At 55.9% G+C, this 17341-nt stretch overlaps 8 protein-coding genes across 8 annotated transcripts; all 8 read right to left on the reverse strand.

Moving 5' to 3' along the window:
• Positions 1-118: 118 nt before the first annotated feature.
• Positions 119-1234, reverse strand: DQ04_03371000 (hypothetical protein; the record flags this gene model as incomplete). Its single annotated transcript, XM_009312767.1, has 1 exon — positions 119-1234. The coding sequence occupies one exon, from the start codon at positions 1232-1234 to the stop codon at positions 119-121; it is 1116 nt and encodes a 371-aa protein (XP_009311042.1).
• Positions 1235-1426: 192 nt separating this feature from the next.
• Positions 1427-2185, reverse strand: DQ04_03371010 (hypothetical protein; the record flags this gene model as incomplete). Its single annotated transcript, XM_009312768.1, has 1 exon — positions 1427-2185. One exon carries the CDS (start codon positions 2183-2185, stop codon positions 1427-1429), a length of 759 nt encoding a protein of 252 aa, XP_009311043.1.
• A 316-nt stretch (positions 2186-2501) lies between these two features.
• On the reverse strand, positions 2502-5045 carry DQ04_03371020 (hypothetical protein; the record flags this gene model as incomplete). Its single annotated transcript, XM_009312769.1, has 1 exon — positions 2502-5045. The coding sequence occupies one exon, from the start codon at positions 5043-5045 to the stop codon at positions 2502-2504; it is 2544 nt and encodes an 847-aa protein (XP_009311044.1).
• Positions 5046-5736: 691 nt separating this feature from the next.
• DQ04_03371030 (hypothetical protein) lies at positions 5737-6615 on the reverse strand (the record flags this gene model as incomplete). Its single annotated transcript, XM_009312770.1, has 1 exon — positions 5737-6615. The coding sequence occupies one exon, from the start codon at positions 6613-6615 to the stop codon at positions 5737-5739; it is 879 nt and encodes a 292-aa protein (XP_009311045.1).
• A 254-nt stretch (positions 6616-6869) lies between these two features.
• DQ04_03371040 (putative subtilisin-like serine peptidase) lies at positions 6870-11207 on the reverse strand (the record flags this gene model as incomplete). Its single annotated transcript, XM_009312771.1, has 1 exon — positions 6870-11207. One exon carries the CDS (start codon positions 11205-11207, stop codon positions 6870-6872), a length of 4338 nt encoding a protein of 1445 aa, XP_009311046.1.
• Positions 11208-11703: 496 nt separating this feature from the next.
• DQ04_03371050 (hypothetical protein) lies at positions 11704-13437 on the reverse strand (the record flags this gene model as incomplete). The annotated part of the gene is made up of 1 exon (XM_009312772.1): positions 11704-13437. The coding sequence occupies one exon, from the start codon at positions 13435-13437 to the stop codon at positions 11704-11706; it is 1734 nt and encodes a 577-aa protein (XP_009311047.1).
• A 374-nt stretch (positions 13438-13811) lies between these two features.
• DQ04_03371060 (nucleoside-diphosphate kinase) lies at positions 13812-14576 on the reverse strand (the record flags this gene model as incomplete). The annotated part of the gene is made up of 1 exon (XM_009312773.1): positions 13812-14576. One exon carries the CDS (start codon positions 14574-14576, stop codon positions 13812-13814), a length of 765 nt encoding a protein of 254 aa, XP_009311048.1.
• Positions 14577-15860: 1284 nt separating this feature from the next.
• Positions 15861-17231, reverse strand: DQ04_03371070 (hypothetical protein; the record flags this gene model as incomplete). Its single annotated transcript, XM_009312774.1, has 1 exon — positions 15861-17231. One exon carries the CDS (start codon positions 17229-17231, stop codon positions 15861-15863), a length of 1371 nt encoding a protein of 456 aa, XP_009311049.1.
• Between the last annotated feature and the right edge of the window lie 110 nt (positions 17232-17341).

Raw genomic sequence — 17341 nt, forward strand, 5'->3', positions numbered from 1 at the left:
CATCATCATCATCATCATCTTCATCCGCCACCCCCGAACCCCCCCACAGAGCCTTCTGCACACTCCACGTGGGTCAAATGCAGCGCCACGGGTGCTGTGACGGCTGCTTACTCCTCGCTCACGCGGTGGCCTCCACCGAGGCTAGGTACGCGGCAAATTCCTTCGCAGCGCCATCTGAGAGTGTGAGCGATACCCGAACGTGCCCGTCCACCTCGAACTGGTCGAGGAGATGCTTGGCCTTGAATAGCGCCGTTTTGTTCGCGAACACAAAGCGGAAATGCTGGGGATACAACATCCAACACGACATGAAACCAGGGATGTCCTTCAGCTGCTGCTGCACTTCCTTCGTGGTCATACGAGCAGATGTTGTGGCGGCGGCAGTTATCATACCAGCCTGCCGCACATCTGTCTGCTGCAGGCGCTGGCTGTCAGCAGCATCAACGGGATTTGACTCATCCTGCTCCTGCTGGCCGTTTCGCTGTCGCTTGCGCTGCTTGGCTTCACGCAGCACCTCACCGTCCTCCTTGCCGGACACATTCAGCAAAAATTTGGGTGGATGCGTAAAGTACGGCTTGTGCCTGAGCGCCATGGCCATATCCTCCATCGTTGCAAACAGCGTGTCGTGTACCACAGGCCCTTTGACGCACTCTACTACTTCCTCACCACCCGTCTCGACGGATGTTGCCTTATTCTTGTCTTTGCTGTCCTTTTTCTGAATGCCCTTACTGTTCGTATNGCTGTCTTTCTTCTGGGCGTTAGTACGGACGGGGAGGTACACCGTCGCGACGTCGGCGTCTGCCTTGCCGTAGATGGACACCTCCACCGAGCGCGTCTCGGTGCGCGGGGTGACGGTGTAGTGGCATTGCCGCCGAGTCCCCACCGCTGCTTCCGCCAAGTCACCGTCCGCGGGTGTGGAGGGTTGTTGCTGCTGCTGTTGGCCCTGACGGCTGTGGTGGCGACGGTTGTGCTGCTCGTTAAGGCAACAGTACCGCTGGATGGCCTCCTCATGCACCTTCGCGAAGTCATTCTCGACGTTTGTGATGACGACAACATATCGCTCGTTATCCTCCACCGATGGCGCATTGGAGCGCTTACGTTTCCCGGGTGCAGCTGCCCCCTTCTGCGCGGGCCTGTGCTGGCGTCCACCCGCCCTATCACTGCCCTTGCTGGGCGTCCCGCCAACGCGCCCTGTCGCGCCACCCACCTTTCCAGCGGTGCTCGACTCTGCCATCATCCACGGTGTACACCCGTCGTGCTTCCTTCCTTCCTTCCATGCAGTGGGAAAGTAAAATGCGAGAGAAAGGGTGTGGAAAGAAGAGAACCATATCTGGCGGCGCATCAGCAAGGCAAATATCAGTGTCAACTTCACTCAAATACACATACAACCACACCTACGCGCCGTCCCAGACACAGTACTCCAGGCCACTTAGAGTTTATCGTACCGGTACTTTAGCCGCGCGAGCCGCAGCAATTCATTCTTTCCGTTGATTAGTGACGCCAGCATCTTTCCAACAGCTATGTGCATCGCTGGTTGCCAAAGCACAAGCAGCAACTCCATCCAGTTGTCCGCAACGCCAAAGAGTAGCGGTCCCTGCCGCGCGAGGTTGGTATAATACGCATGCATCACATAAAGCCAATATACGGTGGGAAACAGAGCGAGAAAACCCAGTACGTACTGATGCCGCGGTAAAGCCCCCTCCAATAGACTCGTTGTTGCCGTGGAAACAGCATCAACAGGGCCAGAAGGAGTATTTCCTCCACCAGACGACGAGACCGCTCCGCTAGATGTGGAGATGAGGACGGTTCGATCAACATAAAGTGTACGGCGACACACCCGCATATCACAGAGTCCACCCACCGCCAAGAGCAGCACCGAGAACGCAATGGCAACAGCGCCCCCAATCGTCAGCGAAGATGTGGGGCCCAAGAACGACTGTGGCTTGGCGTCGTTAAAGGTGGCATACACGAGCGGGTACCCAGCCAGAAGCATGCTGAGATACAAAACAGCCAGAAAAAGCTGCAGGACCGCGATAACACGCATGAACATGACACCTGAACGCAGCGTACTGGCAAGGTACTCCAGTACCTGCTCCTGCTCCTGCGTGCTCAGTGCATCATCCACCTCGAATAGCCGCTTTGTTCTTGTATCCTCAGATTCCCGCACATTGCGCAGTCGATAACGCATCGCGGCAACTGTGGCGTGGAACTCTAGAATACGCCAGCTGAGAAGGAAAAGAAACGCCCTGCGCAGAGACAGCACGGTTTGTTGCAACACGTTCAGGAGCTACGATGGCAGCAACCACAACACAGACGCCAAAACCAAAACCAAAACAAAACAAAGCAAGTCCAGTATCGGCTATAGACGGATATATTTATATATATTTGTGTAGCTCAGTTAAGCAGTTCGTACGCAATTATGGAAGAAGGCGCCATTTCTCTTTCCCCCACTCCCCTCTTTGCCTCCGCCCCCATCTCGTGCCGCTGCGTCGGCGGCGCATGCGCTAAACGTCAATCGTCTCCGGATCAAGGGGAATCTCGTAGCCCAAGCACCAATGCCACCCACAACACTTCGCAGCGCAGCGCACCACCACTGCAACAACGCGCGGACAACCAAAGGCCATATTCGCGCGCGGGTGCACGAGAGCGCGCCGCACCCGCCATCGTATGACACGCACAAACGTGGAAAACTGAAAGTACAACGTCTCCCTCACCCACGCACAACTCAAGAAGACAGATCCCAGAAGCCGCCAAACAATTGCAATACAACCCACAAGTAACGCGCAAACAAAAAATGACGAGAACGTCAAACTCCTCTCCACTCCTGGTGAGTAACATGACATCGACGTGGCGTGCGTCACGTTTATAAGCAGGGAATGCATACTTCCATCTGGAGTTGCGCGCTGGATGAGTTGCGTACGGTTTATATCATCCGCCGTCCAGTCATCGGCTGCAGAAGTCGTCCCAATCACACTAGCACCGTCGTCTGAAATGCCCAAGAGCGCCGAGATCCACACCGTGAGCCGACGCACCCAATAGGTCAACACGAAAACGGAATGCGAGTTATACATCCATCCTGTCACACGGTCGAAATGCTCCGGCTCGTACGCAACTCTAACGTTAGGGTTCATTAAAATCAGCGGTACCCGACCTTCAAGTAATGCAGCCTGCATAATGTCTTCGCACACCAGCAAGCACTCAGACGACACACACACGTCGTCTCGCACAGTGTACTTCTCGTCTTTAGTGGCACCAAAAGAGGGCACCGCAGAGTGACGGAATCGAATAGCAGGCATTGTGGCACGGTAATATACACTTTGCTCAGAATTGGCATCCGCGAAATCATAGTTTCTCCCATCCCTTGCCATGGCATCAAACTCACCTGTGTACGCCTTGCGAAGAGCGGATGGCACGATCGGCAGGTCAGGGTGCGGAAGCGTCAGACCTGTGCCACGCGCCAGCTTCTGTACCCGAATGGCCCATCGCTCGCGTTTTAGATACAGCCGCTGCAAAACTGTGAGACGGTGGTATCTCGCCAGCTGCTTGTGTGCATTCGGCTCATGACGGTACACCCCTCCATGCCACATTCGTATTTCTTTTGTCATTTTCCTGCTTCTGTTACCCAGCCGTACTCTCGTGTTACCTATATATGAATCCCCCTTCTGTTCCTCCCTTGACGACGTTCGCCTCCTCTCTGTTCCATCAGGCTTCATGACAGGGGAAATAAACAGTCTTCCTCGAAGCGCCGCTACACCATTCCAGCAGCACTTCACTGGAACGGCCTGCCGCCGTCCCTGCGCGGTGTGGGCAGCCGAACTCACGCGGTACAATGCATCTCGCGTCTCGGGTTCGTCAGAGTAAGGCATGTGGGAAAGAAATATATCCCCCACACGATCCCGTGCAACCCATCTGTCGTAAAAGCTGTAATAATAATCCATCCCACACGCCATATCGAACGTTGTCCCTGTTCCAGTAGCTGCAGATGCTGTGGGCTTGTTTCTCAGAGGGGGACCATCATTATTGCCCTCGCTCACCGTGCCATCAGGACGTGTGCGGGACGCAATAACTGGCTCCTCTACGGACTCTAGCAAAGTCGTGATGTCCTGGGGACGGAAAAATATGTCATTAAAGAAAAGCACAACCATCACATCCCCATACGGGTCATCACGCACCTCCTTTTCCCAGAAAGAAAATGAAGCACTGCTCTCGCTACTGTTCAAGACCCCGTCACCCATCAGGTACCGCTCCAAGAACGTTCCGTTAAGGTACGAGTTCATACTGTCACAGGCGCCACTCTGTTCACACTTCCGGGACTCCGTATAAAAGGAAGGGGAAAAAAGACGCATCCCCCATGTATAGAGTGGCTCCAATGCTTTGTTTCGCACACACGCCATCCACTCTATACGAGAAAGCCGCTTTGGCACCTTCGTGTATGCCAGGCATGTGCCCTCAACTGTAGCAAAGACATTCCGGACACCTGCTCGCAGCAAACGTGGGATCAACACGCGCTCAACGAGGACAGCGGTGCGATCCTTTGAATCATTGGTGAAAATAGACACTACCACAGATGTGGAGACGTCAAAGAAGGGTGCAAGTTCATCTTCAATGAACGCCACCAATGCATCAGTAAGAAAAAGGATCATATCCTCATTCTTATAAAGGTTAAGTGCTATGTAGAAGCGCCGCCAGCCATGGGTTGGTGGGCGTGTTGCCGTTTTCCTTGGCAAATCGTAGCGCCGTAGTTTGCCTCGCTTGTCATCAAGCTGAGTGTTCTTCGGTGCAGAAAAAAGGAGTTCAAAAAGTGAGATACCATTGAACGAGGAACTGCTGCCGCTTTTTTCACTTTCGCTACCATTCGAGAGACCTTTTACCCGCAGCCAGGAGGCGTTGTGCGAGGATAAAATGCCATTAATGACCATCTCATCGAACTCCGACGTATGACGTGAGACTTCCCCGGGGTGTTGCAACGAGCTGTGGATCGGCAGCAGAAGTACCTGATTCTCCCTATACTCCCTCCGATAGATGTCGTTGGTGGGGAGACGCACCATCTGGAGTGTGTTGTAGAAGTCCGCCGAGAATGTGGATCTATCACCCCGCACTTGGAGCGCTGGGAGAGATCTCTTGGCTGTCCTCACGATTCGTTCGTTTCTTACTGCCGTCTCTAGGGTATAGAAGAAGGGTTCCGCCACACTGCTCGTTGGCACATCAAGCAGAGTGAGAAATGCGCCGCAAAGGAGAATAATAAAAAGAAGACGCATATAAACGACCCTTTAACGAACGACGGCACCAATCCCTTCAACAACCACCACAACCAAAAAAAAAAAAGGATGAAGACAATGAGGGAAATAATAGATAGGCAGCAGGTACCGTAGAAACAGCGAAGAAATGATGAACCTTGCATCACTCTGATGGAAACTTCGACAATGACATAATCCATTCGTACGATTTTGTGTATACCGAGGCAAAAGAGTAACAACACGTACAGCGCGAGACAACAACATCAACAAGAATACATCTAACATGTACGCTCAACGAAAACAAAAAAACAAAAACAGAGCAGCTCCACCTCCCGTTGTGACCCACACGGATGAACAGAAGGACCTGCCGAATGTAAATCTAACAATGTTATTTACTCGTCTTCCTCCCGTCCCCCACCCCCATTCGTTCTCTCTCTCTCTCTCTCTNACCCAACGCCATAAACACCCTTGAGGACGTCGGGGGGCGGCACGTCCGCGGCGGTCAGAGTAATACAGAGGCGGAGAGAGAAGACGAGAAGGACTTCACACCACCGCCATCGACAACCACTACGCCTTCCCCTGCCCAGCCAAGGTCGCCACTCACCTGTACCACCTGAGGCACAAGGATCACCCGCTTCCGCGCTCTACTCAGCGTTGTTGAGGCGTCGCTAAGAACACTATGGCCATCCGCGGTGTTAGAGGATACTCTCCCGCTGCAGCAGCTGGCTTTCTGCTCGCCCCACCCATCATCCACTGCCACATCCCCCGCACCGTAGTTGTCCTCGTCATCTACCACCTCTGCAAACAAATCTGGTGCTTTCTGGAGAAATTCCCGCTGCTCTGGGTCGTAGTCCAAGTCGGCGTCGCGGTGCGCCGCCTCGAGGCCCTCACGCAGCCGCACGAGCAGTTCCGGCTCCGCCGCCACCTTCTCCCAGCCGTGCCACTCCGGCGCGTATAGTGGGCGAGCGGTGGCGGGGCCTTCACGGTTCACCACCCAGAGATATCCACCACGCGCACCCACGACGACTGCTGTCTCATTTGTCCACGGCCCGCGCGTGAAGCGGATGCACTGCCCGTGGCAGACGCCGAAGTCGTCCTCGCAGAGGCTCGGGTGCGTGGAGAAGAAGCCGACGATGCGGTTGTGGAGGTGGAAGGGCACGTCGCGGAGGACATCGCCGTACTGCAGTGGTGGCGGTTGGGTTTGAAGAAACTTCTGAAGCACCGCTGACGCCACGCGCGTGAGGAAGCTTACCGCCCTAGGCTGCTTCGTGCTCTTGCGTTGCTTGGCGTGCACAACGAAGGGCGAAGACGCGGTGTAGGGAATGGGCGCTGGCTCCTTCACTGAACCGCGTGAGGCCCGCTTCGCATGGCTGGACCGCATCCCGTGGCGCTTAGAATAGGAATCTGCGAGCTGCAAAGGAAGAAAAGGACGCGTCGGCGAAAGCACAGAAGAAAAGAAAAAAAGAACAGAGAAAAACGGATAGATAAAAAATCAGACAAGAATGAGCACCACAAGACAAGCGATACAGAAACCAACTCCGGCAGTCACACTCAAAGGCCTCACAAAAGATGTGTAGAAGCTGTGCCACCAGCCCCCCTCAAACATGTCGCCCACCACCACATCAACAGCAGCACTCATTGCTGCTTCTTTTCCCTCCGTTCTCCCCCTTCACGCAACAGCAACACCCTCGTGGGACAACTCCGTCCTACCCTCCAATACCAGAGCGCAAGGGAAACCACCACCACCACCACCGACGTGATCAGTAGAAGTGCCACCTTCGCTTCCAAAGGCCATTCATGTTCAACACAGTCCTCGTGCTGCATTTCAACGAGGCGTTTGTTCACCAAGAAGAGAGGATCATCCTGCTCCTCGCACGTGGCGGCCTCATAGTCACCGAGAAGTGAAAGAACCCTCTCCGCAATGGCAATCCGCCGCGGCGCAGACTTCAAGAGCCCCAAAAGAAGTCCTTCAAATTCCTCTTCGTTGTCCTCCACGTCTCCCATCTCCGCCGCCGCGGATGTGGTCTGCGCGGTCCCGTGACCATTTTTATTATTATTAGCATCACCATAATCAGCAGCAACAGGGACCCCGCGCCGACAGACAGCAGCCTCTGTGAAATAAGAAACGTCTCCAGTGTACAGAAACCGCATAAGATCATGCACAATACCAAACGAAAACGAGGGCTGGCGGCTCTCATCGGCCACAAGACCCAAAAGTGTGCGACGAACGCGTGCCATTGCCGCCTCGTCGTCGTCATGGTGAAGTAAACTCCCCGAAACGTCGCGGACCACTCGATCCAGGACGCGCAGTGACGCATGTCGATACGGCAAGGCACCGAAGCCGCTAGAGTCCGTAAAGACGGCGACGCGACCCATCGCCCCTCCTGCACCGCTCGTTACATTACCACCACCGTCGTTGCGGGGACCACGCACACCAGCAAAACCAAAAAGAGGAACGAACGCGTCAGGCCCCACGCGCCGCATAACGTCTGCGGCCTGCCTGGGCATTCTGTTGGCTGAATTTTCCATCTCCAGCTTTGCGAGTTCCTGCAGCTCTTTCGCCCACTCCCTCTTCATGCTGCACACCATCGTCGCCCCCGCGCTGTGCCCACGCCCAGCGTGGCCATCCGTGTGATGCACATCTTGCGTTGGGGGCCATTGCAGCGCACCTGCCGAGTTTATACGTCCCACATAGCGGGGTGTGTCCACCCCTCTTGGCACGGCGTTGCGCGGGAAGGAGGCGAATGAGGCAGAATAAGAAGGGGTGTGCACAAGCACCAAATCACCATCCACAACACGGCTTCTGTCGAGCTGCAGTGTCCCCTGACTGAGGTCACGCAGTAGCGCATTGAGCGAAGGGACGTGGCATGCACCGTTGAGTTCATGAGAAACCTTACGGGTTCTCTTTTCAACAGAAGTACCGTCATCCTCGGCCGGCAGAGCGTCATCACTTCCGTGCAGCGCACCAGGTGACCACACAATGTCACGGGTGGCGTCGTAGAAAGATAAGCCTCGCGCCACCCGCCTGCTGTACCACCCACTTATCAGCAACAAGTGGAGTTCGTGGTGCAGAACGGCATCAACAATGATGTCACGGTCGCCCTCCACCAACGGTAGCTCCGGATCGATAAGCAGAAGTGTTCCAATGCTGCGGTAGTAGCGCTGAAGGGCGGCACGGCGTTGCCTTGACACTGCTGCAGTTCCATTCGCGTGGAAGACAGCAGGGAGATAGTTGAGCAGCGGCACTTCCACAAAGAGCCCCATCGTGTGGCGAAGATAGAGTAGCAGCGGTGCCATGTTTGTGTGCGGATGATCACTGTCGCACTCAAAAGCGCCTTGGCTCCGCCGTCTCGTCAAGTGATGCGACGGCGTCGACATTGAATGGGCGTCATCGCTCGGCACAAAGTCTGGCGGATAGAACCACTGGTGGCTGACGTCAAACACCACGCGTCGGTCACGTGGAGGACGAGACACAACTGGAATCTTAAACGGTACTGTGACACAATTATGTCCGCACAGTCCTTCGGCACCTTTCATTCTCTCTGCTGCTGCTGCTGCTGCTGCTGCCACCACCTCTTCCGCAGCCTCCAATTCATCTGAGAAACACGTGTACGCCACCCGCACGTGTCCGGTCACAACAACAAGATCGTAAAACTCCAACACTGCAGCAGGAGTAACACCCAAAGGAGAGGGCGAAGTCAGCTTGGCACTCGAAGCGTTGGCAGGGGAAAATGCGAACATGGAAATCCACCCACTATAGGCCTCGAGCACAGGCGAGGCATCTACTCGCAAAGATAGCAGACGCTCAGCGACCGTTGGCTCAATGTTGGTGCCCAACTTACATTGACCACGCCGCTGTTCGCTACACATACCCCTCGCACCTGTTATCATCACCCGCAGTGTTGATGATGCGAGCCGTGCGGCAGGGCATTTTGGATAATAAAGACTCACGTTAAATGCGATTGGTGTGGCCGAGGGAAACAGTGGCTGCTCGCAGTACGGCCAGTGGAGTAGACATGGTGTTAGAGGCGATGTCTCCTTGTCGCTGTGTGGAAGGTGGTGCGCACCCGTAGCATCAATTTCCCCAGGGAAGGCAAAAAGACCAAGAAACTGCCCTTGCTGTTGCTCCCGGTACTGATCAATCGATGTGAGCGCACACATGAGACACACCTCCCCAGCACCTTGACTTGAGCGGCTGTAGGCCAGAATGTTTCTGTATTGAAGCAAAGTCTGCGTCATACTGATTCCCTCATGTGTGCTTGCGGCACTTTTCCCACTGCGCCACCAGCCGCTTCTTCCTCCGGCAGAGATTAGTGTTTCTTCGCGGTGCAAGGCCTCTCTCACAAGACGCATCGCCGACGAACTCGGACGCACCTCAACGGCTGTCCCCATCAGCAGCCTTTTTATCAGTGCTACGTTGACGTATGACTGCCACTCAGGCACGTCTTGCATTGCCTCCACGCAAAGCGCCACAACTCCAGCAACAAGCGGAGCCGCGACGCTCGTGCCGTGCGACACACGCAGCGCCAACGCGCCGCTGTCGCCATCACGCCCGACGCCCAGCACGTGCTCACCAAGCGCCACGAGGTCTGGTCGTATACGTGCAGCGCCATACGGCAGCTCCCACGTACTCGGCCCCCTGCCGGAGAACGCCGACACCCAGCGCGCCGCTTCACGTGTGGCGGATAAATTTGCATTACTAGTACGGCTGCTGCTATTGTTGTTGTTCTTCTTGAGGAATGAAGAGAGGCGCGATGCGTCTGTGCCGAGGGCTCCCACTGCCAGCACCTCGGCGTGGTCAGCGGGGTTGTGCACGGAGCCCGGCACAGGGCCCTCGTTGCCGGTCGCTGCCACAACAACAACACCAGCCGCCGCCAGCTCGGTGATCTTGTCAGTGAAGGTGGCGTCGTAGTAGTCAACACCGCCAAAGGAGAGACTCACAATGTCCGCTCCCCACTGGAGGGCGGCGTTCAGCGCAGCCACACACCACGAGGTGCGGGACTCGCGCGCATCATTGAACACGCGCAGCATGTGTACATCCGCGTTGGGGGCCAAGCCTAAATACCGCACCCTGGAGAGCGGCAACTCCACCCCCGCATCACTGCTATTACTGGTCTTGTTGCTGTGGTTGATCGTTATGTTTTCGTTGGTATCCTGCAGATTCCCGTCATGTGCGTCCGACAGAAATGAGACATTTCCCGCCATAACCGACACGCTGAAGGTCCCGTGACCATCCTGGATGGTTTCGCACGGCAGCCCCGGCACAAAACTCGTGCACATGCGTAAAGGGCGAGCCTCGCCCACATTTGAACTGTCCTGCTGCTGATAGGACGAGGAAACCAACAACGGGTCTAGTCCCGTGTCGAGAAGCGCAATTCGAACACCTCTTCCGGTCCATTTCATTTGTCTTGGCAACTCAAAGTACCGCCGCGGGTACCGCTGCCGCTGCTGTTGCCGCCGCTTTCTCCCAGGCGCCGTGCCTCGAGGCGGTGAAGACGACGCAAGAAAGCGCGGCATCGGCAGCGCCGCGTCCTCCACAACCCGAACAACAGAGATCCGACCAATACGAGGAAGGACGAGAAAGACACCGCGCAGCCACTCGCTCACGCACCCTCGCTCACTACCCCTCTGTAGCGACGCATTGACACGCAACAACAAAAAGTCCTGCCACGCCGCCACCTGTGGAGGACGGGCAGAAAGAAAAACGGCGCTTCCGAGACACGCACCGCTCGCCCTGTTCCAGCGCCAGTGCTGTTGGAGATCCGCGGCAACAGCGGCAGCAGTTTCGGGGTGAAGGCAGCTGTCAACGACAACAACGTAGGAGGAGATACCACGACGAGGCGGCACTGCAACCCCTCGCACCACCGGCGCAAAAAGGAGTAATAACGGCAGCAGCAGTGCCAGGAATAAGTGAGGCTTAGCCAGACGGCCACATTGCACCATGGACGTTGAAATCCACTGCGTGCATCCCATCCTACTTGCTCAGTCGATACCACAGATTGGGTGGGAGAGTACACAAGGCACTGGCATTTCGCACACACACACTCACACACACACAGGCACACAGTAGTTCCCCGCCTCCGTCCGTCCGACCGCCCGCCCACGAAGGAGGCGACTCCACTCAGCGGCCGATGTCGAAAACACACACACACGCGCACGCAACCAAAGAGTGAACCACAAAAACAAACAAACAAAACCTTCATCGAACTACGCACTGGCACGAAGGAAAGAAGAAAAAAAAAAAAAACGATCAAAACACATAACTATGACACAAAGTATAGAGATAATTTCTCATTAATCTTCTCTCTCTATCCCCCACCCCCACCGCTCCCTACTTTTCTTTTTGATTCACTTACCTGGCAGAATCCACAACACACTTTTGCTGAAGCACTTCATCAGAGCTTCCTGAAGAATCCGGCACTGTCTTCACTTGCATCTCCTCTGATTCGGAGATGCCGTTATGCTCTCGTTAAAGTAGCTGCACCCTCACGAGAGCACATGGGGCAGCAGACTGTAGTGCCACGTCCTGCAGTTCGGCGTGGGACACCGTTGCGTTGATGCCTTGCCGCAGTGGCCTCTGCAGGAACGGCAGCGTGTCGTCGCAGTTCAGAAGGTCCCGCGACATGCGCTCTTTGAGCGCCTGCAGGCAACTAATCATCGCCGCAAGTTCCCACCGCTGCGTGTGGGCGCAGTCGCGTAAGGCCCACAACCACCGCCGCCTCGCACGCGCCCGGGCCGCAGACAATTCAGCCCGCATAGCGTCCAAGCGCGCGTCAGTAGTATCGTGAATGCAGCCAACAGACGCGTCGATGGCATCGAGTGTGTCAAACGTGCCGCTCCCACCAGCGCCCACGCGGAACACCTCAAGCAGAACCTCCTGTAGCTCCCGCAGCGTGAGTGCCGCGAGGCCTGCCAACGGCTGCGGTGGAGCACGTGAAGGGCAAGAAACAACGAAGCAGTCATGCGCTCGCCGCCACGCGTGGTAGACACCGTGCTCCACAGCGTGCACAAGCGCGTTGGCCTGCAACAGTGACTCTGGGACTGCCGTCTCGCGGCCCCGCTGCCCCAACAGTGTGGAGAGATGCAGAACGCAGGCACGAGCCTCGTGGCTGTGCGTCAGCGCCGCCCCGCCTGGAGCGTGCGTCAGACATGCTGCAAGATCTTCCATCGCCGCACCCTCCGCCTCGCACGCGGTGAGGAGGCTCAGCATTTTCTGATGCGCGAAGCTCCAGGCGGCGTCGGTAAGGCGGTGCCTGTCACCAATCTCGTGGAAGGTCCACACAGCTGTCGCACAGGAGGAGGCCTTCTTGAGGCTCATAAAGACACGGTGAATCGCGCCGCTCGCCACGAGCGCGGGTGATATCTGCGCTGGCCTCAACTCGCGCAGCGGCAGTTGGCAGCAGGAGGTGGCGAACTGCCGTTTCGCACGCCACCACCACGATCGAATCGCCGGCGTTGACATGAGCATAGAGTGAATGTCACTCTCCCCACTGCTAGGGTTTCTGCTGTTACTATTGTTTTTCCTGGATGAATTTTTGCTCTCAGTCGAGAGAGCGGCACTGCGTTCGTATGCCTCATCAAGGGCGAAGTGAAACACACCTGGAACTCGACCTGCTGTTCTCACCACAGACGATTGTGTATTCGTAGCCATCCATGCCTCGAAGGCCTCGGTGGGCGTCGAGACAAAGCGCAGGAGCGTTTGGCCTACCCCATCACCACCCAGTGTGTCACCACTTCCCTCACCTCTGACTTCAGCAGATGGAACTCTTTTGCCACCTTTCATAGGGGCCTTCTTGTGCTCTGAGAGGTTCAGCGCGCTGAACAACCACAACAATGACGACAACTGAAGAACACCTTCCCCTGACGCTGCATGGCGTGCGCTCGTTGGGAGTGGTAGCACCAATCCGAACGGCCCCGCACTTTGTGTGTCCACCCCAAGCCGCCAGCGCAGCCAGTAGAAGTCGCGCAGTGTGCGCACAACGCCGCCGTCTTGAAAGTGTACCGTTGCGAGGTCGCCGCTGTGGGCCTCACGGAATCGCACGGTGGTGCGCACGTCATAGCACGGCTGAACAGCGGAATCCACACCACTCGGAACATCGGAAAGTGGATGAATACTGAGCTGCAGCAGCTCCACTGATTCTCGGATGTTGCCGCCGTCGCTGCTGCTGCTGCTACTACTACTAATGCCACCAGTGACGCCCATCGATGCCACACAATGAGCGAGAAAGGATGCCTATGTATGTGTGGGTCTACTTGTGTCTGTGACAAATGGGGGAGAGAGGGTCGCCCCGTTCTCTCAGCCCTTTATGCAAGGCCCCCCTGCCCACCATTTAAAACCGAAACAAAGAAAAAAAAAGATGAAGCGGAAAAAAAAGGGGGAAAATAACCAAACTCTAACAATGTGAGCACCGTGCGTCGTGACCCCCCCCCCNCCCCATGACCAGCCAGTAACCAAACGTATCCGTAGCCAGTGTGTACTCATACATAATACGCGTGGGAGGAGACAGCGCACCAGCCACTTGTCACATATACACGCCTCTAAATAACCCCGCTCTTGCTGCTGCTAGTACCTGCATTTCAGTTCGCATTCTCTACACCTGACGCAGAGACGAGTGGTGGGGCGCGTGTGTTGGTGTTCAGCAGACGCTCCGCCAGCCACCGAATCGGATTTTCTGGTTTGGCCTTCGACAACTCAACGAGGGCAGGCAGCAGCGCGCCTTTCAGCTCCGCCTGCACGTACTCACGCGAACCAGCGGCATCCGGCACATCGTGCACCAACATGCGTGGGAAGAGCAATTGAACCACCTGCTTCGCCCCGACTGCTGTGGCATTGCAAAACAGGGGGCACTGAAGCCCTGATCCCTGGTGCTGCTCTTGTTGTTGTGCACCCGCACCGCCGCCTCCCTCGCGTGCAGCCTTTTCCTGCAGCGAGATCAGCAACGATGTGTAATCCTCGTCCGCGAAGAGGCGGTCAAGGAAGCGTAGCAGCTCCGTGTGGCAGTCGCGGTGCGCCAGCACGTACAGATAGGCGTGGCCGACGAGCTCCTGCGGGCCAGTAGGCACGGCCGTGGCGTGGGCGTGCGTGAAGATGCGGTGGGCACTCACGGAGCTCTCAATCCCCGCCGGCGGCTCGCTGCCGCTGAGGAACGCGGCCCGGTCGAGCTGCACGGCGATGGTGTCGGCCAGCTCGTCGTTGACGCGGCGGTACTCCTCGCGAACGATGATGAAGCCGGCGTCGTGCAGTTTGTACTTTGTCATGGACAGCACCTCCCGCTCATTGGCGTACGACGGCCGCACGAAAAGAGCGGCCTTCGTCACGACGCCGCTGAGTGCCGAGGTCATGTGGCTAATACTCCTGTTGCTGCTACTGCTGCTATCACACACGCTCCGCGTCCCACCGCGTTGCGTCAGCAGCAGGGGGAGAGAAAGAAAAAAAAAAACGAAAGGGACAGAGACAGAGAACAGAGGGAAGGCGGCACAAGAAAGGCACAAACACGAAAACAAAAAAAAACGCGCCCACGGAGTACGGACGCAACTTTCCCCATTCCACGGCGACAGCACAGCCACCAGAGGCGACTGCGTGCAGAACGGGACGCTCACTAGAAGAAGGGGCGGCGCGAAAAACAAAGCAATTGAGAAGAAGAACGCCAACACGAGGACAAGGAAGAAACAACAACAACAACAACAAAACTACCCAAACAGTCGAAGAAGAAGAATATGGGTGAAGATCGTCACGAAGAAAACGAATAACGGCTGCCAGTCCATGATTGGAGCAGGAGAGACGGGAGGAGCAGTGAGCACCCCCCGGCCCACACCCACACACCTTCCCTTCTGCAGACAGACTGCCCCTTCCTCCTCCCATCTGCGCAGGAGGCGAGTGAAGGCGAGGACCGATATGTGGTGAGCGCAAGGAAACAATCCAAGAGCATGCGCCCACCGGTACCCATACCAACAGCTGCAGCAGAAAGAGAAAGAGAGAAAGAAAGAGAGAGCACCATACTCCCAGGGGAACACCAAAAAAAAAAAAAAGGTGACAGAGACAATTTTATACATAAGAAAGACACACACATACACACACTCGCCGCAAGCCGCAACAAACCTACCACGAAAACATTCCCCTACATGCAAAACGATACATCATAGTGGTGAACGTTGCTTCCCTCATTCCCTCCTCTCTGTACTACTCTTCTTCGTTTTACTACTCACTCCTTTCCACGCCATTGGCCACACCACACCACACCACACCAACACACGCCTCGCCGTCTCCCCCAATCATTCACACTTCCAACCGAGTGGAACAAAAATCGCCCAAACTGCTTTCTGCAATGATGATGACAGAGAATAGAAGGACCCACATATATAGATAGAATGGGGGAGGGAGAGAGAGAGAGAGAGAAAAAAAAAAAAAGGAAGGACATTTGGGAAGAGGGATTAGGGAAAGGGAAATGGCTGCATAAAAACTTCTTCATCTTCTTCCATTCAAGCGGTTTCCCCTTGTCCATCGCTTCCCTACCCACCAAAATCATTCCTGCATTCCACAGCGCTCTACATCAAAATGCCTGAGTGCTTCCACCTTCGCGTCTGACTAGGCAAGCGCACAGACTCCCACAGAGCGTGATATCTACTTCATAGCGGTCGAAGCCGACTAACAATCTCGTGCACTAGCAGCTCTTGCACACTATGGGTCTTACTTTCCTGCGGCAACCACACCTGACACGGGACACGGCCAGCGCCGCCGATACCAGACGCCCTATCTCCCGCACGCGGGGAGGCGTGCGGCAGCGAGCCACTAGCGTCCAACCCGGACCGCGCGCCGGTGCCCTGACTGCTTGACGGGGACACTTCTAGAGTATTGCCACGCTCGACTCCCCGCTCCCCTCGCGTCGGTTGCATTTTTGGGGAAACGCCACTCGCAATAGAAATGGTTGGAAGCGACGAACGCTTTCTTGATGTTGCGCAATTATTTACAACACGAGTGTTAGTACCGCCACCGGCGTTGTTTTTGGCGCCGGTGCGATGTTCATTTCTAGCACCGCCCTTATTCGTCGGTGTCGTGGTCGTTGAGTAAGATAAGCGCGGCGGTTGCTGCCGCAGCAGCTCGGGCGCCTGCAGAGGAGTTTCCAATTGACAAGGAAAGCCGCCAGTGGCTCCCACCGTTGAAAGCGGCGGTATCTTCGTGGGCAGCAGGAAGGAAGCGCGTGGCGTGCCGTCGCAATCGCTGCGACTCACCTGCCTCTCCTGCGGCGACGGGACCATGGGTGCGCGTTTCGTCCAGTTTTTCGCCTTGCCAGGGCTCCTCGTTATCTTGCCGTTCCATGGCGTTACCTTCAATGTTGGGCTGCGTGGCTTGCTGCCAAACGAGCCTTCAGTCTGCAACGAGGCGGAAAGCGGCGTACATCCGCTAGGGGACATGGAGAAAACCGCGGAGGTGGGCACCGACCCCTGCCGCAGGCTAGCGGACATACTGGATTGCCGCAAGTTAGGACGGGGGTGCACCATAAGCTTCGGCGGTCCCTGAAAGTTCAGGGGTGCTTGTATGATATCATGCATAACGGTGCCAGTTAGTGCCCCCAGATTCACGGCGATTGGAGATGTCTCCGGCTTCACAGAATGCGCCAAGAAAGGCATCAGGCTGCGGGCGTCTGGCGTACTATTTGTCACGCCGGAACTGCGTTTCTGTGGATATCCAGCACTATCACACACCACTTGTTGTTGTTGTTTTTGTTGCTGCTTCTGCTGCTGCTGCTCTCCAAGGTTCTCTTCCTCCTCTGTCCTTACCACAATCGCACCTATACTTGGGGTGGGTCCGGCATCCGATGGGCGTTGCGTCTCTTGAAACGGCCCTGCATTGTCGTTGCTGGCCAAACCGTTTAGGGTCGTAGTCGTGCCGAATATATCGTGCGCATTCGATGGGAACTGTTGCCTGGTGTTGCCAGTGTTGCAACTACTGGTCCCTTCTTCAGGCTGCGAGGAAGTGATCGTACCTAGATCGTACATATACTTTTGTAGTTTGCCCTTTTTTTTCTCGTTCGCTCTCGAAAAGGAATATGTGCTGCCTGTGTTGTTGCTTTGTGTGCAGCAACAACGACAACGATGAGGTATATATA

Source organism: Trypanosoma grayi, assembly GCF_000691245.1.
Source record: "Trypanosoma grayi strain ANR4 Tgr_337_V1, whole genome shotgun sequence".
NCBI lineage: Eukaryota > Euglenozoa > Kinetoplastea > Trypanosomatida > Trypanosomatidae > Trypanosoma > Trypanosoma grayi.